Source organism: Strigops habroptila, chromosome 1, assembly GCF_004027225.2.
Source record: "Strigops habroptila isolate Jane chromosome 1, bStrHab1.2.pri, whole genome shotgun sequence".
Lineage (NCBI taxonomy): Eukaryota > Metazoa > Chordata > Aves > Psittaciformes > Psittacidae > Strigops > Strigops habroptila.
This window is the reverse complement of record NC_044277.2, coordinates 151,133,155-151,156,016: the sequence shown is the minus strand read 5'-3', so window position 1 is coordinate 151,156,016 and position 22,862 is coordinate 151,133,155. Positions and strand designations below refer to the sequence as shown.

Sequence of the window (22,862 nt, the reverse complement as noted above, 5' to 3'; positions counted from 1 at the left end):
AAAGCTATTTAACTGCTTTGCAGCTGATAAACAGGCAGCTGGCTAGAAGGTCTCCTGTGATGAAGAGGCAGCTTCCACAAAACTCTTAAAGATACTAAAATCTTCTCCTCCTTGATATTTTTCAGGAAGAAACCCATAGCCTCTCACTTCTTTTCTCACATATTCCTTAAGCAGCCTGATTTTTAATGAGGTACAGAGAAGTCTGCCTAAGCAAGACCTTCAGGATTTACCACAGCATAAAGAAACATTCATTATGTTATACCACGCCGTGCAGAAATCTCTGTGTAGTGTATTAATGCTAGCTCTAGGGAATTTCACAAAGAAGAAATAGGACTGAAATGAGAAACACAAAGTATATTTATCCCAGGTAAGATGATTAACGAGTTTCCTGAGGTTTAATGCTGGAAGAAACTTTCAAGCTTAAAATCACAGGTAACGCTATAATGCCGATTGCATTGATGTTCTTGCAGTCACTTGTTGACAAGCAGTCTTAAGACTAGTTACCACATTTCAGCTACCAGTACAAATATCTCACTGTATTCAGTAACCATTATGAACAGAAGTACCACCAGAGGCATTATACAAAAGCCACATAAAATAATATTGACCATCACTCTGCTGCTATTAAGTAGCTATAGCACTCACCCCGCAATGCTGCTATTCTACATCCTTACTCCAGGCTAACCAAAGACTGTAAGAGAAACTAAGAAACTGCCCAAGTATTATCACTTCCAAAAAGATTCTCCACTCCTTAGAAGTGGACCATGCCTACTATTAATATATGGAGAGTGGATAAAACTATAACAATACTGCAGACATTTAAACAGCAATCAGGTACTATCACCTGCTTGCTGTGCACTGGACCATAGTACTCATTCTTGTAATTTCTCAAATGCAATAAAAGAACAAACTGCTTGGCTGCTCCTTTGAAAAGTAAATATACCTTAGAATATCCTTGTTTTCTTTTCTTTTTCTCTGTGCTATCCTTGTGCAAGACTGTTTCAGTGGGTAATGATTTACAACTACAACGGTATCACACACCGACTCATTCAGCTTAAGGTTTTGTGACTTAAGAGGACAGGAAACACAAAAAAGGAGAAAACATCTTTGCACAGAGGAAAAATGGTGCCATTTTTTACACGGCATCTAAAAAGGAAGCAAAAGCCACCACTTACCAAAGGCTCTGTCACATTCTCATTTGATTGCACTGTAAATGCAGAGGTATCCTAGATACAGAAATGAAAAAGAATGATGCAAAATATTTGAGTCAGGATGTTTGCAGGTGTCTATCAAATATCTGATTTTTTAATGGTTCATTCAGGTAAAGTCATAAGTAAATTCACATAGAATAAGATGACAAAAAGATAATCTAAATAGATATTAATAATTATTATTAGTTAAGCACTATTAATATTAAAGACATTCCTTTTTCAGTTATCCATTCTATGCTTCTAAACTGTGCAGTGTTATTAAAGGTAGTGAAAACCCCTTCACTTAATATATGTGAATAGCAAGGACTTTGCTTCAGACACAATGGACTTCAAAGTAGTAAAACTCTGAGTCTTTTTTGCAGACGACACGTGCCCATGCCTGGGGAGTACACTCACTCTAAGATACTTTCACATCCTTTTGATGCTGGGCTTTTATTTGATCAGTTACTACAGTAATTATGGATGCAAAACTTTACCTGCGTTCAGAAGATACAAAAATGGAGACGTTTTCCAACTTCTTACTCATTCAGAACCAGTTAATTTGCAATATATTCCTGGCCAAATCCTTTTCCTACTGCAGTGGGAGCATCAAATTCTGATTCCCTCAGGGCAAACATTTTGCCTTAATTATTAGCAGTGGTTTTTTGCCTTGCTTTTTGCTCCTTTGATCCACTAATTTAAATGTTCTGGAGCAGAATGGTTAAGTGCTGGAAAACTCATTTCCATCCTTGTATAAGCTCAGCCTCTTTAGGTGCTTTTAAAACTGGAGTACAGGGTGTGCTGTGGATGAGCCAGTCTCTAAAAAGATGCTGGAAATAAATGAGGCCTCAAGGTTATCCACCTGAAATTTGGGATCTTGGCACAGCCCTGGAATAAGGAATATGGAAGCATAAACACAGTATCTTCATGCACTGTATCTCTGTTATGTCTAACTGAGTCTTACCATCAGCACAGCAGCATCAAATAATTAAGGTTTAACTTTTAGATTCAAATATATCTTAAATGAAAATAAAGATGCAGAAACAAAAGTCATTTTATATGCACACACAGAGCTGCTGAAAGTATGTAAAACTGAGGAACCCATGCTTTACAGGATTTTGGAATTGTGAGAAAAATCCACAAAAGAGCACAATAAAAAAAAGCTAACCCAGTCCTTTAGGGAGGTAAATAATCTGATGCTAACGTAGTCAGATTTTTGCTACTAAATTCAGTCAGGCCAAGTGTATCAAGAGTATTAGCATCATTCTATTAACATCTAGGAGTAATTTCTGAGGACAGGGTTTGGATTTGAGTCAGTACAACACTGTTGTGCAGCTTGTCTGTAGAATAGATTTCCTGAATTTGTACAGCCAGTCCTAATCCCTTCCTACCAGCACAGAAAAAACACATTTCAAAACATGTTTATTTCTTACCTGTGCAAATCCATTAAATGCCGTGCTGGATGCCTATGTAGAAGTGAAGATCAGAACAAATTATCATTTGTTTACTAAATCAGAACAGGAGTCAAAACATTTTTATTTGCACAATAAAAATGTAGGCCAGACATTAGAAAAAAAAAAAAAAGGGAAAAAAAGAATAAAATGAAGGGTAAGGCAGCAAGAAATTTGACAACAGTGCTATTTGATAAGAGGTGTCACAGGCTTAAAGAGAACAACAAAACCAAAAAGCAGAGTAACTTAAGCAATTCTATAAAACAATCATAAACCAAAAAAGACTAGGTGCGTTTAAAGTTCTACAGGTAAAACACAAAACCTGCGAGACACAACGTGCCATCACAGTTCAAAGCTTCATTCCCCGTTTAGAAATGCAGTTTTGTCAGCCTGCTTCACTGCACGGCTGAAGGGCACCACACTATGAACAGTCGCATGGCGGTTTCCAAAAAAAGAATAGCACGGGCTCAGGAGGGGCAGTGGGAAAAACACACATGGATTGTTTTTAAACGACAAGGTTATGCATGACCTAAGGAACTCTTTGTCTAGACTAGGCTACACACTGGGGTAGGTACCTCTTCTTTATCAGCCTCAATTTCCTGGTACAACAATCCATATCTCCGGTTAGCAATTTCATCTTCAGATAAATCTGAGTTGTTGGTCTCATTGTCTTTAGGACTAGTTGAACTCTCGGTGCTAGCATTTCTGGAATTTCCCATTTGAAACAGAGCCAAGGGTCTAGCTATCTCCTTGCTTGGTCCAGGATTGCTAATGCCTGCCTGCTCCCCAGGCAAGCCTTGTTTTACTGGTGCTTCCTGACTTTTATTGCTTGTGCTTGCACCTACTTCTCCCCAGCTGCTACCAGTCCCTCCTAGGTCTTGTGTAGACCATTTATCACTAATGCCTAACCAAACATTTTCCATGTTACCTTCTTCTGAGTCTTGCTCCTTGGGGAAAAAGGGCCAATTATCCAGTCCATTGGCTTGGACATGTGACAGATTAGAAAAATCCCAGGAATCACGAGTAACTGTTGGATCCCAGTTTGCCAGCCAGGGGTCCGTTTCCAAGGCTTCAGGAACACCACTGCTACTAGGATGTTCTTCAGCTACCGCTGCTGCTGCCCTATCTGTCACTTGGTCTTCTGCATTATCTAGGCAAGGATTATCACAGCTTGCGCTAGCAGCATCAGCTGTCTCAGGCAGCAATGCCCACTCTTTTTCAGCAGCACATTGACCTTCAGCAGCAGCACTCCCATTCGTGAGGAGGCTGATGCTATTGTCTTCGGTTCCTTTACCAGACTCTTCTGCACTGAGTAATTCTGCATCACACAGAATGTTTCCAGTATCTGTAGGGTCCTTTTCTGTGTGGTCAGTTACCTCTAGTGTATAAACATGTGCCCTCATGTTTATACACTCCATGGATGTACTCTCTCCAGTACCACTGTCAGTTTGGTCTAAACCATCCACAAATGTCCTTTTGTGGTCCTGGTCCCAGATACCAAAGACTCTCTCAGGTTCAGCACCAGCGCTTTCTATAGTTTTATAGTTATCCACTACTATTTTGTCCCCACCTTCCAGCCCTGTGCTTAACAATGGTATTTCTCCATCTTTCTCCTCAACGACATTGACCCACTTGAATTCTTCTTCCCTGGGGTTTTCTAGGTTAGCACCACCAGCTCTCCCAGCACCCCCATCATTATCTTCTAACTCATGTAAATTTTCCACCTCTGTGCTGACTAAAATGTCAAGATCTGATTTTGCTAAAACCTTATGAAGTTCTGCCTCATTGGTTCCCTTGGTATCACAACCTCGCTCTTCCAGTTCCTCTGTACCTTCTACCTCCTTGTAGTTAACAGCTCTGGTCTCTACCTTTTCACTTGGCTTGACACCTGCCCACTCGTCTTCCTCCCGCTCTTCCTCTGCCTTTTGCACATCACATGGGAGGGGTTCATCCAACAAGCTATCAGTTCCCAGGATGGGTGTCTCAAAACTGGTTATGTTCTCTAAAGGCTGATTGGTCACCACATCTTCCCATGGGACATTTTTGGCATCCAACTGGTCCTCCAGTGAAGTCCTCTGGTTTTCGTTTACAGACGCTGACCCTGGAGCAGCATCGTCCTGCTTCTCTACAGCAGGCCAAACACTAGCAGGCAGAGTACCCGTGGATTCGCTTGAGGTTTGCTCTCCCCCAGGGAAAAGCAAAGAACCGCCTGCAGTGATTTCCTGGCTGACAATGGGTGTGCTAACATCTAGGCCCCAGTTGAGTGAACCTAGATCAGTTTGTGTTCTGTTAATATCTTCTGATGACCCACTGTTTGGGGCTTCCTCCATGACCAGGTTACACAGGGAAAGACTTTTTGAAGAATCAGGCTTTAAGCAGACAGAAAAGCAAAGAAAAAACACAAGATGAAAAAGATAAAGGCGGACTTGATGAGAAAACACAAAATTTATATTTTACTAGAGCAATTTTAATTTAAAGAATGCAAGTGACTAAAATTAAGCCATTTTAGGAAAAGCTATGTGGTTTGCAACATCTGGAGGCAATAGATTGCAATGTAAAAGAGCAGCACTGATAGACAAAACCAGAAAACTATGTATCACACCACACTGATTAAAGCATGTCTCTAGAGCAGTTGAAGTTTTGAGGGGAGGTTTGCTTACCGGCTGCACCAATTCGCTGCTTGTCTGTAGAGAAGAAAATCACATGTATAAAACACAGAAAGAAGAACACGATGTACTTTGTTACAGCAGCAGTTCGTTAATTAGCACTTCTCTAAGCAGCAGCAGGTCCCAAATTGGTGTGGGGAAAGAGCAGTAGGTCCTCTCCTGCCACTCCACAGGAGACTAATGTCGGGACCCTGAATTTAAGCCATGGGTCCAGCTTCCATATTACATTGTAAAAGAAGATCTACGTGTGTGTTGAATATTCATCACTCCTTGCTTTCCTCTGTGAGCCACTGACATTTTGACCGCAGAAACCCTATTACACCTCAAATGAAAAGAGGAGTTGCTCTGGGACACAGTGACCAAAGAAGGAAACAACACAAGTGGCAGTGGGGTTTACTTGTATTTACACTAAGGCATCACTGCAAGCAGTGCAGAGGACCCTGCACGTGCAGCGCCCTCGATTCTCCATCACCCTGTGCCACACGGAGGCATTTACATCCACACAGAGTAAGGCATCAAGTCACAAGGCCTGCGGTCTACATTGCCACTTTGAACAGATACAAATGCTGCAAACAAGATCAACAACTGCTCTGCACTCAACTTATTAAGAGAAACTCAGTAAATGGTTGACTATCCCTAATTTCAAACATTTACCTGTGAAGCTCACTACTTTATTTTTAGACTAGAGCAAAGAGGAAAATAATTACAATACAAAATACATATATAATATTAACAAACTATAAATAAAACTGTTGAAATGAAGACACTGATAAAGCTATCTAACATAAGTTTAGAACAATACAGTTGAAACATTTACGAGTTATTTTAGCTGGTCTAAATATTGGCAGCCCTGAAATTTTGGCTAGCCTACATGCGTGACTTGTTTTTCAGGCTTTATTTAACCTTTCCCAATAGAAAAAGATGAGCATTTAATATACATCACATACGCTGTGTGCTCACAAACCAGCGCTGCAAATGCGAATGCATGAGAAGCATCCACAGATTTCCGTGCTGGCTGCAGCTGCAAAAGGTCAAAAACGAGCATACCAGGGTACATGTCAAGTCAACCCAGCTACCTCCATGACATAAAGTCAAAAGAAAGCACACAAAAATGAGTTGTTTTCTTCCTGCAGATGATTGTATCTGATTTAGCACCAAGAGAAAAAAGGAAGGATTCACACAGTTTCCTAAGTTGCATCTTCATTTGTGAATAACTCCAGTTCACTGCATGCCCACAAAGACAAGTTAAATTCTCTTTTCATTCCTGAATGTTGAGCAAATGGTTGTCCATTGGGTTAAAGTTCTGAGGAACTACATCTTCAGATAACTGAAACAGGTGACTAGCATCCGTGCCTACCATGTAATAGCTGTAATTTAAGCATGAGAATAAAAGCAGCACACACTTAGCTATGTTGATTGTGAATCTTATTAGCCTAGATTTCTGACATCATTTAGGTTTTGTAGGCCAAGCAACAGAGATTATTTTTTAACGTTGTTGGTTTTAAAAGATCCCCAGTGGCTCCTAAACTTGAAAGTGTTTGTCACAGTCTATAAATTCTTTATCTCAGCTTTTGGTAAAAGCACTGCAAATCTGAGTTTAAGGTTTTACATAATCAGAGGCACAGAAATATCCCAGTTCACAATGACAAATGTCAGGCTTACCGTCCATAAATCCCAGGGCAATGTCTGAAAAAAGGAGGGGGGAGAAAAAAAAGGCTTTTAGAAAAAAATACTGTTCATATACTGTATGTTCAACATGCTACATAACTGTCTGGATTAACTAACAAGAGAATTTATTTATATCATAGAATCCTAGAATGGTTTGGGTTGGAAGGGACCTTAAAGCTCTTCCAGTTCCAACCCCCTGCCACGGGCAGGGACACCTTCCACTAGAGCAGGTTGCTCCAAGCCCCTGTGTCCAACCTGGCCTTGAACACTGCCAGGGATGGGGCAGCCACAGCTTCTCTGGGCACCCTGTGCCAGCGCCTCAGCACCCTCACAGGGAAGAACTTCTGCCTGATGTCTAATGTCAATCTCCCCTCTGTCAGCTTAAAGCCATTCCCCTTTCTCCTATGCCTACATGCCCTTGTAAACTTACTTATATGCACATATACATATATATTTTATATATTACCATATGTGTGTGGGTACATAACTGCACAATACACTTTTTGGTTCAATAGGATGGGCAGTATTGTGGACAATACATCCACATATTGATGGATATGTGATGTATCCATCACATATATCACAAGTATGTGATGGATTGTGCTATTTCCCACTTCAAAACAGTTGTTGCTTTTCAGCAAACTCATACCATCACATGCTTAAATAACAGCCAGATTCTGAGCTGGTGACTGACTTTCAACAGGTACAGGAGTCTCTGCAAGGTATAAGCTTTAAAAAGCTTACATAGGTCAGGTTTTTTAGCCAGTTAAAAAATGACCCAGCTATCCACTGAGAACAAGTGGGTTTTCTCATAACTCTGACACCAGGAAGGGGAATGGCATACTTTTTGGGAAATAAAACAAGAAAGATGACCAGTGTTTTCATTTTCTTGTCCAGTCTGTTGAGTAATAAATGTTAGTGACCTCTTAGCCAAAGAGCTGAAAGGACAGGTGAAAGAAATGCAGCAGATTTCATGCCCAATATTAATAGCCCACCCCATGAGAAGCAGCTCTGCTGATCGGTCCCAAATCTGTCTGAGATGCTTCAAAACATATCTACCATATTTGCACCTAGGTTAAAGCCCATGAAAAACAAAACCTAAAGATGTTCATACAGTAAAATGTAAAATTGTTCCTGAAATATATGCAAATGTTAAATGTGACATCTAACATTTGCCTGAGAGAAAGGATTGCTGCATCAGGCTTCTTTTCTTGCCTTCTTCTTATTTTATAAGGACAAAATGGCTTTCTCAACAACTGCTTTCACAAAAGACACAGTAATAACTCAATACTCAGATTCACAGCAAATTAATATCAACAGCCATTTCTCAACCAGTTTAACTTGGTTTAAGCCCAGATACATGCTTCTTCGGTGGATGTAATTCATAAGTGTACCTGCTTACTCTGCCATAACATTACTAGCTGAATATTCCAGCTTTAAGGAAGAGTGACAGGTCTGTTCTTATAGTGCTACCTGGTACAAACCCTGGATATCCTATTGACTTCCATGGAAGTAGATAGATAGCTCTTTTTTCATTTTTTCCTTTTCCTTTCTTTTCTTGCCTTCTTCTTATTTTATAAGGACAAAATGGCTTTCTCAACAACTGCTCATGATACTTTGAGTATGAGAGGGAAGGAACAAACTAAAGGAAAGGTGAGACAGACCACAGCTAGCAAACAGAGGCAAGAAAGAGGCAGGCACATTTAGAAAGGACATTTCTGAAGCAGCCATAGAAACAGAAAAGCAAGGGAGGAAGGGCAGACCAGGGCTCACTTACTGTGGTCTGATCACCCTGGCAGAGCAGTGGAGGAGGTAATTAATTAAATGATCAATAGGGAAGTGATACCAGGCCTCCTGAGGCATCATGGCACAAACGACTACCTAAGTCTTCATGTCACTACTTCAGCAGTTTGCTGAAGGGAAAATATCCGTGACTGAGGCAAAAACTATACACACATAGAAATACCTCTTAAGGCTCTCTTAAGCTCCTTGCAAGGTAGCACAGGCCTCTCCAAAGATTGAAACTGTGCTGCCATAGCAATGACCCTGCCACATCCAGTGAGCCTGAGAGCCAGACTGCAGAAGGAAAGGTGAAAGGAGAGGAGAGACTGAAGGTGCTCAGTGAATGCTTCTTATTACTGAGATGAAAACTTACAATGTATTTTTCTACACAGAATTATATTCTGTATTTGATAGTACAGCTGAATCTAAAACAACTCTTGCTAAACTAACAAACTCTTTATTTGGTATCAGGACAAACATGCTCTGTCACAAAACTTAAATGTCTTTGGTTTAATGATCCCATTGTTCTAATCAGCATCATTATAAGACAAGCTGAAAGGGTAGAGTTAGCAAAGTCACAGCTAGAGTTTTCCTTCCTCTTCTCCTTCCCTGTTTAGAAGGAGCAAGAAAAATAGCAAGTAAGGTGCACAAAGCCTCTGCTATAATTGAACATTTCTCTTAGCAAACCTCAATGAGAAATTTCAGCTAATGTTCAGAGTGCTGACAATACACTGTTTTTTTAACAGTGCATAACCCACCAGAGATCACTACAGATCTCATTGCATAACTAGGACTGCACACCAAGACAGACACTAATTAACTGAGGAAGAGATCAGAAGAGAACCAGGACTATCTCAGCCTTAAAGCTTCTCATCTTCTCACTCCTTCCCCAGTGCTGCATTCCTGAACAGCTGATTAGTCCTCTCATGTCTCACAATACAAGCCAGGTTAGTGATAGCCACAGGGATAATAGGTTTTGCTAACAGTGTGTTAACATTGTTCCCTGCTCTGTGTACAACACAAGGCTACAGCTCTGCTGGCCAAAAGAACTTCCTTACTGTACTATCAGCCCTGTGCGGAGTGAGTGAGAGTGAGTTCTGGGTCTTAAAATAGCAGTTCTCCGAGGATAAGTCAATGAAAATCAGCAACTTGACACATCAGCCTTTTTTTTCCTTTTGTATTTCTTCTTTTTTTTCCTTTTGTATTTCTTCTTTTTTTTTTTATATTGCTGCAAGAAACTACCATGGTAAATATTATCATAGAATGCAGATTTTCTTTAACACAACATCCTTCATGGAAATATCCTATGCCATGATCTCATTTTCCTTGATGTTAGGTCTAAACCAGATTTATAAAAGCAAAACCACTCAGCTCATATCCACTACTTGGTACAAAAACTCCATCACAGCAAAGCAATCACATGCTGAATCCATGAGACCCAGGTCCCCTGAGGCATCTTTCCAAACATGAAGAGTCAAAGCCAGGTCAAAAAAATTGTCAGAAAAAAGCAGGCACTAGAGAATTATAATGTTGGCACTAAGAATTATTCTAAAGATGGAAAATAACAGTCAAGACCAAGGTACCATCAAACCATTCTCACTGGCAGACATCTCATTCACCACCTGATAATTTCCTCACCTCCCAGTACATCAAGTACAGGGTTACTGAAGGGGAAAGATAAATGGCTGACTAGAGCTGCTCAGGAAGATCAAGTGTTTCATTCACTGCAGACACACCGCTCCTTAGAACACGAGGCAAATCCTTGCTACCAAGCACAGCACACTGCATTCGTGTGCTTCGCCTGCCTCAAAGCAAAGAGATACCTGAGACATGGGGGAATGACTAACTCCTGTTGAAACAACTTCTGGCTTGAAAGGGTCGAAGTCCAAATCTAGCAAAGATTCTTCTTTCTTAGCTTCAGGAACTTCATTCTGTTAGAAGAGAAATGTAACTCTTGAAAAACTCATCTTTCAAAAGCAAAATATTAGGGTATTGGAATTAGATTTCAATTCTGAACATGAATACCAATTTACATTTAATGCTGCCCTTTGCTCTAAACTTTAGGAAACATCTTACATAACACTACCTAAATCTTGCTACACTGATCTGCCCTTACAAAACTGGATTACACGGTAGAGCCTTTTTCTTGTTTGCAATTAATGAATTAGCCAAGGCCTCTGAGGTCACTATATATTTCTTGGTTCAAGGGGCTACAGGTCTTTCCTGCTGTAAAGCAACAAGAACAAATAATAAGCATGCTTCAACAGAACATTTTAATTAGCATGAAACTGTAGCTGAGATTTAATTAGCACTAATGACAAATGTTCTAAGCAAGCATCTTGGGTTTGGTAACAAGGCTAGTACTGCCTACTGCTAGTTGCTCAGTGTTTATGAAACAGTGGGCAAAGCTTGTCTTTCAATGTACAGAATACGCAGGTAGTAAAGTATTCACTGGAATGCTATCTTGAAAAGTGTTCAAATTGGAAATGGCACCATGGGGAATTATCTGTACACAGATTCATTAGACATTCACTTATAATCTTATGAAAGGATGGTAACAGAGGGGCAGACCACATAGTCCAATGTCCTGTTCCTGACTGCGACCCAGCTGTCCACCAGAGGAAGTCTACAACAGCAGGGCAGTTGTAAGAACAGCAAAATTAGGAGATAATTATGATGATGGTAATTGTAAAATAAGTAAACATTTAAGAGTGTAAATTATTGGTAAAGAGATACTCGAATATAGGTAATTGATGGCTTCTACATGCCACAAGACACCTGAGCTCTTTGTGTCACCTGAAAACGTGGTCAAATAGCGCCTCAGCTGCCATGCTAGGAATGATGGAGCGACCTGGAACTCATCAGTCTGGAAAAGGAGTGCTAGGGGTGTGGTCTACACCAGTGTGAAAGGCACAGGGGTTTGGCTGCTCCGTGACTCCTTCAAAGCAGGCAGCAGCAAAGTTGGTGGTGGCAGATGAGGTATAAAGAAAAGGTGGTGGTCCTCCATGTGGCACAGAGCTCAGCTGGGGACCTCCTTGCCATTGGGTAATGCGAATGTGAAAAACCTGCTCAGTCTTTCAGCACATGTAAATCTGTGGTAAAGTAGTCTGTTACAGATTACTAAATAGGTAGAAATCATGTTGAGCAAGCCCCGGAACTGCAAATGGCTGAAGGCTGGGATGTTGTAGGAGAAAGGGGTGCAAGGAGTACTAAATTTGCTTGCCTTGTTTTACATTCTTCCCTTGGCCTCTCCTTTTGGCCACTAGTGATGACAGATAACTGGTCTGACACACTGAAGCCAGTGTTACGGTCTCACACTTAAAAAAGTTAACACCAAACCAGTCCTTTCCACCAGTAACCAGCATGACATTCATTCTGTCATGCTTTTCATTCAATGTATTTAGATTTCATCACATATGCCTTTGAGGCACTAGTACTTGTATGGTCATACAGCTTCATGAAACAACACAGCATTAGCTAGCACATAATCAGAAATGCATGGAGGTGGAAAAGTTAATTATCTTTCAGTGAAGTTCAAAAATGAAGGTATTTATGAAGACTGAAGCAGATGCCATAAACGCCAAGAGGAATAAGTCCACATTTCCTGTGGATTTCATGCAATATATTTTCAATAGCTGGTTCTCTTACAGAAGGATATAAAACCTATACATCACACTATCTGTGTATGCCTGTACACACTCAGAGATCTCAATATAGTAAGGTGCTTTAGTGAAGGGGAAGGGTTTTGTGGAGGAAAAAGTGCAGATGATTCATGAGAAGGTGGCCAGGGAATAGCTTAGGTCATTCCCAGGTCATTGACTGTGGAGGAGGGAGGGATATAAATCACACACTGAAGGGAGATCAATTTTTTCCTTGAGAGACAAGGCAAAGATTTCAGTTCCTAGGAGCATGCCCCACCTTTATTATGCCATTCCAATTTTATACCATTCTCTCATAGAAAGGTTGTAAAGAGTCTGGAAATGTGACTTACACTCACTTAAAGCTCTGTTCCAGAGCCAGCTCTTAATGGAAAAGCAAACCAGATCCATTTCTGCTTCCCTGGCTGGCCTGACATGTGAAGGTTAGGTGGATACACCATTTAATGCAGCGTGGGAACACCTAGCACAGGTTACACCAACTGTTACCACTGATGCCAAGGCTCACGCTGCCAGAGTAATAACTCCCATGAAGTCAGGGGACAATGATGCAACAGACCTGCAATCTCCCTTCAGCAGGAGGGCCCAGCAGCGGCTGCATACTGGGAGCTGTCATTAATTCTTTAATTGCATGGCGGCTTAACTATAAATAAATCTTTTCTCTTCCAAATAAATCTCTATGGATGGCAATGCTGCCTTCTCCCCTCCACAGGAAAACAAAACATCACATGTTCAAATTCTCTAGAATAATTGTTTGTCATTGCTGTGCCTACATTCTTCTGTGTTGTCAATTGAATTAGTACAAAAACAACAATCCACATGAAAACAAAAATTCATAAACATTCTGCATGAGCTTCAGATCTGCATACTTCTCCCCACTCTACCAGACACAGGCTCAGAGCTGTAATTACCATAATAGAAAGGGTCCATTATTGAACAACCAGCAGTTACCATAACTGTATAAAAGCTGAACAACTGACCACAAATTATGCAGACTTATTTTACACAACTCTGGCTTTTCTGTTTGTTACATGCAATTAAAAAAAAAAATTAATCATTTCATAATAATGAGCTAGAAGTAATTTTGATCACTTCTCTGCTGTGTAACTCATGTTCCTATGAGTCAAAACCAAGGGAATAAATAACCTAGCTGGTACAGCCTTTTATATATGCAAAAAGTTGATTAAAACAGCCAAGTACCCTTTTTTTTGTAAATCACATGGAAGAAAAAAGGAATACTTTTTACGATTTTGATGGAAGAAATGGAAATAATGATGATAACTGTAAAACACCGCTTGGGATGCTTTGGATAAGCCAAGGCCACTATCTTGGAGAACTAAGGGTGATCGCGAGGTGAGACCCCCACACCATCCTCTGAAGCTTACCTGTGACGGGGTTGTCACATTGATTTCTGGGACAAAGTTGTCATCAAAGAAGTTAATGATGTTCTCCTGTTTCAGCTCCTTCGTGGGTGTGAGCTTAGGCAGCGGTGGGACTGGCGGACCTTTCCTCAGCTAGGAAGACAGCAAAAATGTCACAGACTAGCTCAGGGATAAAAGAAAGAGCTGTAAGCTTGGCCTAAACAATTTGGGTTAGGTTTTTATCTCTGCTGCTTCATAGGTTGAAAAGAATTGTTTGGTTCTTCACCACCAAGTACCTTGAAACAAACATTGTGGGCAAAACAAAACAACTCTATGTTTCAGACTTATTGCAAATCAAGGTTTAAGATATAAAAGCATTTCTTGGGTGATTTTTTTCTGCTGTGAAGGGCACGGTGCAAGACACTTCCTCTCCTAGCTCATAGTTGGAAGGGCAAAACTGCAAAGAACCAGGCCTCTGCAGCTTTTTGGCTTCTTCTGTTTATTCCTGTTTAGCCTTGGGATTTTGTCCCTGCCCACCTGTGTCTACCTTTAAAGCCTACTTAATGCTAAGGCCATGTCATATCTGGGAACCACAGCACCTCAAAGGTGCTTAGCTTACTAACTGCTCCTGCTTTCCAGAGATTCACGTAACTATGACAAACTATTTGCTTGGAATAATACCAAATACAGTTGGTATTTTAAAGATTTGTCAAAATACCAAGAAAAAAAGTCACAAAAAATTCTTGGGTGGTATCGTGACATAACACCATCGGCATCAGTAAGACTAAACGAAGTCCTAGCAGATGAATATTCAGACAGTGAGGTGTCACGTTTTGGGAGACCACAGAAAACAAGTGTGCTCACACGTAACTAAATGCAAAACTGAATTTGCTCACCATAGAAAGAGTAATCAGCACAGAAGCTATCCCAATTCTGAAAATATCAGTGACATCAACACAAGCCTTTGATATGCTCACGAACTATCACATACAACTCTTATGCTACAGATGAAACTGATGCATGAAACTGATTCTTACCTCACCAATGCTGGTGAGAATAGAAATGACTCCAGTGACTCCAATAGTGTCAAACTTCTCAATCCAGCGTCAATAACAACTAACAAGCCTTTCATTATCAGTAATTATCACAGCAGTATCTAAGCTAGCTCTGTTTTCTGTTCCAGAGGTTGACCAGACCTGTGATACTCACTGGCTAAATTTGAAGATGAATGAAGAGCATAAATACATAATGTACTGAAATTCACATGGAGGTTTTAGAAACAGGTTTTTCAAACTCTCACTGCTGAGATACAGGTCCTTAGAGACTATGCAACTTTTTAAGAAGTGTTTTGCTTTGTCACCACAAGTTCCAGCAGTTCACTGGGCACCTTAAATTTTCTTCATTCCTCCTTATGTAAAAAACACTTTCCACCCATGCTTGTGACACAGGGAGGAACAACCAATTAACAGAACAGAGTGCAACAGAGCCAGTGGCCTCCCTGTCATTTCTCAGTCACAGCCTAGATAGAAAATCCATCGAATACATCATTTCAGCTATCTTTTACTGCACAACAGGCCAGTTTCTCTTGCTAGGTTTCTGCTTACCTGTGTGGGTGACTTTGGTCGGGCTGGTACCGGAGATGCTGGTGCCAGCATATGGTTGGGACTAGCAGTAGGGCTTGGCAGGGGAGAGACCTCCTCTGGTGGTGATGGTGTTTTTGCAATGCGGAGTGGACCCGAGTCACTAGACAGAAGCAAAACATGTCGAGTACATACATGTTATGCTGACTTATACCTTGACAATTTGATGCAATAGTTTAACTGCATCCCTGATGTAAAGCTAGTGACCACAAAAGGCAGTACACACAGGAGATGAACTGAGCCATTATATAATAGCTAAAACTAAAGCTGTAATTAAATTCAATTAAAATTCAGTGATCTACAGTGTCAAAGGAAGTTTTACTTTTGAGTGATCTTGATGTTTGGAACATCTGTTTACCTGATCATTCTAACTTGAGGGAAACAGAGTACTTGCACTTTTTCAGATTCTATATTTGAAATAATGTCTCACATATAAGTTTGTAACTGTCATAAAATGTGAGATGGAATTATTGTCAAAAATTATTATTGGAATTATTATTTCATACACTTCTCAGAATAAAAGGCTCTAAAGATAAAACCCCCAGGGGAAGGCATAACAATGAGTAACGCAAATAATTTTAAAAGCCCGGCAATTTTGCAAGGTTTCAATAACATAAAACACAACCAAGATTATTATAAGGATACCACTATTTAGAGGGGCAAGTCACCACAACTATAAACAAGCACAAGTCAAGTGACTTCAACAGAGCTCTGGTGGTAGCAAGAAAAGATCTGATGAAGCCCCCGCCCTTCCCACGAAAAGACCTGGTGCAAACACTGAGACATATTGAGCTACCTAGAGCTGCTGAAAGCTTACAACTCAGGGAGGCTATAAACTACAGCACTCAACGACCACAGTACTCAGTAAGAGAAGAGCGACTCCTACACATCTTCAGGGAGAACAGAAGCACTACCTGATTGAAGAGACCACAGCATAAACATGTTCCTAATGCTAACACAAGAAAAATTAGTTCTTTGGAAAGGACGGACTTAGCTCACACTCACCACCTCTTTCTGTGGAAATAGTAAAAAAAGAAAAAATAAGCAGTTATTAAGAAACTTCTTTCCCAGGTACAGTATTTGCCTTCAGGATATTCAGTGGCATACAAGTTTTTAAGATGTTTCTTTTTATACAGTTCTTTAAAGGTTAGATATTGCACTTGCCTAGGATCTACTTTTTATGCACCTAAAAAGGAAAGCTGTTTTAACTTACAAAGACCCACAACTAAGCAGTCTTTTAGAGCATCACAACTAATAATGGAAGTCAAAATCTATCCAGATTTTCACATAGGGCTCTGCAAACAGTACAGCAAAAGAGAGTAACATGGTAAGCAAAAAAAATAGTGTATTTTTAAAAAGAATTTTTAAAAGTTCAGAAGATCACACACCACATTAACCCATGTTTACTCATTTGCAGCAATAATTACGTTTTCCTCTCCTTGATGGAACAAGTAATTCAGTGGGAACAAGCATGTGCATGCTGGACACGGTCTGGGAGACACAGGTGGGAAAAATACCTGTTTATTACCAAATGTTCATGAAGTTTTCCAGTACTACATTATTTTTCATCCCATAAAAGTATTTTACAAATCCTTTATAGAAACATAGTCCAGCTTGTAAGTCCATCCTGGGCTGGAAGTGTTGGTTCATAAGCTAGCAACTGCGGAGGCAGTGTGTATTTATATATATAAAAAGCATGGATTAACACTGAGCTAATCCAAACAAAAATTTTGGACACATACTTAGTAAAGTAGTTCTGAATTCTGCGTTAGGTCAGAAGGTTCAATATTTCATTCTTTGTTCTTCCCAAGTGAGAGCAAAACAAATGTAGCCATATGTTTGAGGCAGATGCTACTTTGTTTGGTCAGTCTTAATTGTTGCTAATCTGAGTCCATCTTGAGGGCAAATTAGCATCATTCTGATTGCTCCTGATGAGCTGGGATTGGCTGGAAATTCAGGATTTATGTATTCACTCTAAATATCATTGTGTTATCATTTATCATTTCAACCTCTTCTGCCTATCACTATTACAGTACTGAGAGATCAAATTATGGCAGAAAGGCTATATTTGCTGCAAGCAAAAAAACCAGAAGCACTGGACTGATATTCTCTGACCTTAAGAAAGCACCATCTGATATTTTTTTTCTTTTATTCTCATTTTAAGACAAAATTTCTCTTGAAAGTCATTAAAAATATGACATTTTGTGACATTCTTTTTACTTCAGCTTTTCACATGCACTCTCAGACCTCATTTCTTGACTTTTCCCCATGAGCACTAGAGATAAAAGCTGACTTACAAAGGTTGGGTTTCTCACCTAATCATATACATATACGCCTTTAGGAGCTAAAAAACACATCTAACCACTTCAAGGCTTTAAAAAAAAACAACTTATGAGAGTTAGCAATGTTGCTGTAAACTAAGCACCTAAGAATAAATGAGCTATAGAGTTAGCTGGTGCAAATTGGTGTAATAGTCTACAGTGAGCTAGGCTAATTGCAACAGCAGAGAATCTGGCCTTTATTATTTTTCTGAAAGGAAAAATAAGTATGTGATGAAGGGAGTTTTGCACCTTGACTCATGTTGAGAAGAACTTCACGCAAGGTACCTTCATCTGCCATCCTGAAGGGACAGACCCAGTGACCGTGTTGTACCGCAATCGCTACACATGGTGTAGGTGATTACTACATATGCTGAAACCCACAAAGCCTACTGCAATGGAATTCATTTAAAAAAGCAGTAAATTCACCTTGGTGCCCCTTGAATGGTGAAGGCCTTGTCTGCGTGCTGATCTCCCAGCTTCGTCATCACTTCATATAGTTTGTGACACAGCTAAAAAACCAAAACACCTCCTTGAGTTTGTCTGAAGCACTATAGTCATGATTAAAAACACAGGTGATAAATCTGGTCAGATAACTGATAACCTGATAATATACAATTTGATAACTTTAAAATGGTATATAGGTCTTTCCAAAAATACTCAGTGCCATGTATATCAAAAGCCTAAGTGGAAACCTATCAAAATCCACAGAATCAAAGATAACAGCAGTTCTTCAGAAACATAAGCTGGTTTTCAGAGAACAAGTTTATAAGTGATGACTGCTGCCTGATCTCTGATGAAGGAGGTTGCCTAAAGTTTAAAGCAACATGGGTAGCCAAAAAGAGTCATGTTTTCCCATCAAAAACTTAATCCCAGTTTACATGGGACTTCAGTCAAGCGTCTTCTCCAAACAATTTTGGTTCCTATTAGCAGGTTACTATAGATAATACACTACCACTTAGCACGGCACTTGCAAAAGATCCTCTCTGAAACTGCTCAATCTGCCTAAGAATCACATATAATGTGGCATTGCTGACAATGTATATAGTGGTCTTAAAGGGAATGCTTGACATGGGTTTTTTCTGTACTGATTAAAGCAATGAGATGCTTAGCAATTGGACATGGAAAAAATATTGAAGGCAACAGCATGCTAAAAGGAATGGAGAAGTTATCAAAATAGAAAGTGAATTTAGTGCTACAACTTATAGTGCAACTGAATGGGCTGCTCCTTCCTTAAGGACAGTACAAAAATGGCAAGTTGAAGAGAACACCAAGGTTATAGTACAAATCTGGATCTAGGGCAAATTGTCATGCATGCCCCTGCTAGATTTTTACTGCTTCATTACAAGACATTGGCTTGCTGTTATGCATATCACTTAATCCATTATACATGAGATATTCGGTTTTACTCACTACAGCTATTTCCTTGTGAAACTTGGCTTCGAGGCTGGATACGTTTTTGAAGGTGTTCACATAGAAGCCAACTCGTCTATGGAGGATGGCACAAAGAAAGGAGAAAGAGAATAAAAGATAGGGGTGGGAGGGCCACAAAGGCAAACTAATTCACTTTTTTCCCCAGACTACAAGCAGCATTCTTGACTATGACTCTCAACAAAGCAAATTGTATCAAATACCAAAATCTCAGCCTAGTTCATTAACGATTATTTCTGTAAGAACCACCGTATTTCACACCGCACAGAGTGATGAGGTTGAGACGATTCCGGAGTGAGGAGCTTCAGCTTGTTTCAGGCAAGGTGAAGACTGGATTGGAATAAGAGTGGCTCAAGCACGTGGAAGGCAAGGTGCTCTGAACCCTCTATCTCCCACTGGACAGTAGGGAAGCATTGACTAAAAGGAGAGAGGTACCACCCCAGCACTGCGAGTGACTGTGCCCTAAAATCCTACTGCAGCACCTAGGTGATTGGGGTGATTCTGGAGGCAGCTTGAAGACATGCAGCTCAGTACATCCTGGGGGTGGGTGTCCCATGCTCAGCCTTCCTTAAAGAAATCAGCCCTAAAATACATGAATATGTATGTAAGAAAAAAAAAAATCCTAATATAGACTGGACATTTTTGCACATGCAGTCAAAAATCTGCTTGTCTGGGGTGAGTGATCACATACTGCTTGTACACTTCAATAGTAGAAAGTGCTTTCTTAGGTTTTGAATTATTCTTTTGCCTACTTAAAAATTCCATGTGTAATTTCTCAAAGATTTTTCAACAAAAATCATCTTGGGCATAAGAATAAGCCTGCAAAGTGTCAACTCAATGGATTATTTTCTCTCTGAAGAACTGTAATAACCAAAAAAAAATGACTCTGAAAGCAGTTGCTTCTAAATTATGCCTATTGCTCAAATTAAATTCTACTTTTTTCTGAGACTAGTTAGTGGGTAATACACACACTGAAATAAAAGAGCCCTTACTCTAAGTCATTCATATGCAGTTTTTCTTTTAGTAAGCCCACAAAATAAATATATTGAAGTTCTAAGAATCTTTTCAACTGAAATAGGAAGAAACACAGCAGGAAACCCCTCTATTGATCTGCAATTTAACAGAAATCAATTTAGAAGGCAGAGAAGACGAAGGATACTTCAGTGACTCCCAACACATTTCCACTCCAGCATTTGTTAAAGACCATAGCACACCAGTGAGCTGCTTGGTTTTCTACTGCTTTTGTTCTCCCATTTGTTTTGTCTCCATTTTCTGTATGAACACAGTTTATGATTCAACATCTCAAATGAATTATCTCTGCCATCAAATGCTTTTACATCCCAGACACAGTCAGTGCAAAACTATGAAATGGGTATTCTGATGTAGTTATAATGTTGTTTTCCCCTTCTGCTACTGCCCCAGTAGTACCTTACAGGAACTTAGAAACAATTGCCATAAAATCTTTATACATATACATATAAGGTTCTTTGCTTCAGTACCTTTTACAGAAAAATGACTTATAACTAGATCCATTGCAAATCTAGAAAAGCACCTGGCTGCTCTGTGAAGTTAACTTTTGACAGCAGAAGCATTTGATCCTTTTTATTAATAGTTGACCACCACCAAGGTGTCTGAGAAAGGTTATAGAAGCAGTGGGCTTTAGTCACAATCTGCCATTCTGTGCTCTGACACAGTTCTTTACCCATAAAATGGAGACCTTTTTGCATCTCAGAATGAAGATATGATAAGGAATCTTAAGTGCCAAGGATACACTGAAAGAAATAAGCATAAATACATCTACAGTAAGTATAATTTTGGATCATTTGCAGGCATTTCCCCTTTTATTAGATCGAAAAAGATAATGCTCATTAAAACACCCTGGTTTCTTTTCCTTACTCCCCCTTTAGGCCTTCCAGACACTATTTGCCTAGGCTTACCGTGACCACAGAGATGGCAGCTCTTCTTGTAAATCAGTGTTAAACTCCTCAAACACTTTCTGTGCCTTCTGAAATTCTTCTTCTGCCTAAACCAAAATGAAGCAGGGTGACTTCTGCAATCACTATGACATAGCAAAACCTGCCAAAATTTGGTTTGTGCATTTTTTTTGTGGGTCTTTTACAATTTTAACAACAAAGGATGGGACTCAGTCCCACACCGTGCAGGCCAACACAAGAATTGCTGTCCCCTCAGTCTCATCAAGAGACAAAGTTAGGGCTCAAATAGGATTCACTCCTGAAAGAGGCTGACTGTGCCCTCCATGTGCACCAAAATACCTAATACACATTTATGATTAAGGATATCATTATTTCCCCTTCTGAGAGGGGAAAAAGAAGAGAAACTTTGTGCTCTGGCTCTGCACAGAGACAAATGCCTCCCAAGCTCCCCAAGTCTTCTGCCAGCATCCTTCCAATTGTGGTACCTTGGTAATTCTGCCTTCATCTTTTCTTTTTGAGCTCTGCAGGGCTTCCAGATGATGCCTTGCACTGTCGTAGTCCACTAGCTTTCTGCTTCGTTTTGCAATGCGAGTCTGTACAGGGGGAGAAATGAAAGTCAACATAAACACCACTGCTTTAAAAGCTATTTTACTCACGTTGTCATTTAAGTTTCTGATGTATTTTTATTCTCCCTTATCTGCTATTAATATCTGAATTACTATATCATTCAGGAACATGGGAATGGTAAAAGAGACAAACTAATCACCTTATTTTAAATAAGGAATCCATTTACAGATGGTTTGGAAGGGGGTTTTGTGGGTGTAGGGCTTGCAGGCCCTAGAAGTGAGATATCAATGTTATGCAAGACTTGTATCATTCTTTAGAATAAGTGGACCTGTTATACTCATGGTAACAGTATCTTTTTCCCTTATACAGTGTGCAAATTTAATCAAGAATGTGTTTTTTTTCTAGAGTTGGAAAAATGCTTAAAATATACTTCTCAGTATATTCTCTGACACATAACTAACATAACTGGACTTCAACATATAAAAGGAATTCTAATTTACCTGCTATAATTCTTTCAAAACTAAACAAAAGTCTTTTGATAAATACCAACTTTACAAAGCTATGTATTACATGAAAATTCCACATGCTGACAGGGTGTAAGGGCAGTTTGGTTTACAAGCAAGTTTGAGACTGAATGTCAGTAACATTGGGTTTTTTGAATTATTTTTAGTTTGGTCCCTGATGTAAATGACAAAGGGGATGACTGGGTGATATCTACTCGATTATAAATAACCACAAAGAATTTCCAGCTACGTCCATACTGTCACATTCAAAGGTTTAAAGGTATCTACCTCTCACCTGTAATGATCCCCACACATTTCATTTAGCAACCATCTCCCTGGACTGTATGTACACCAGACAGGCATATGGGAGAGACCAGAATCTGCCTGACAGCCTCTCCTGATGTGTATTACAAAATCTTCTCATAAGTAATTAAAAGACGGTAATCACAGCTGAGTTAAGAGAAAGACATTTAGATACCCACAGGTGCATCTAGCCAATAACAAAAGTCCTCCTTTTCATGTAATTTGTCTGGCATTTTAACAGCTGAAGAGCTTAACGTGTCCCTGTAGAAGTTGGTGAGAACTCTCTCACACCAAAGAAACTGGAGCAGGAAGAAACATATAAGTTTTATCTATAAAGGCTGATTTATTTCCAAGTACACTACTGCATGAAAAATATTTTTGTTCACTTGGAA

The 22,862-nt window shown here is 39.7% G+C and overlaps 1 protein-coding gene across 1 annotated transcript in view; it reads right to left on the bottom strand.

Annotated features, from left to right (window-relative positions):
• The window catches only part of AMPH (amphiphysin), a 103,610-nt gene that overhangs the window by 17,090 nt on the left and 63,658 nt on the right, over nucleotides 1-22,862 (bottom strand). The window contains exons 6-16 of the mRNA XM_030496937.1: nucleotides 21,583-21,690; nucleotides 21,101-21,186; nucleotides 19,146-19,221; nucleotides 18,162-18,244; nucleotides 15,379-15,517; nucleotides 13,799-13,927; nucleotides 10,581-10,688; nucleotides 6,970-6,993; nucleotides 5,302-5,325; nucleotides 2,624-2,656; nucleotides 1,176-1,226 (exon numbers count right to left, since the gene is read on the bottom strand). Of these exons, the coding sequence (XP_030352797.1) occupies nucleotides 1,176-1,226; nucleotides 2,624-2,656; nucleotides 5,302-5,325; nucleotides 6,970-6,993; nucleotides 10,581-10,688; nucleotides 13,799-13,927; nucleotides 15,379-15,517; nucleotides 18,162-18,244; nucleotides 19,146-19,221; nucleotides 21,101-21,186; nucleotides 21,583-21,690 (861 nt within the window). The remainder of the gene's footprint in view (nucleotides 1-1,175; nucleotides 1,227-2,623; nucleotides 2,657-5,301; nucleotides 5,326-6,969; nucleotides 6,994-10,580; nucleotides 10,689-13,798; nucleotides 13,928-15,378; nucleotides 15,518-18,161; nucleotides 18,245-19,145; nucleotides 19,222-21,100; nucleotides 21,187-21,582; nucleotides 21,691-22,862) is intronic.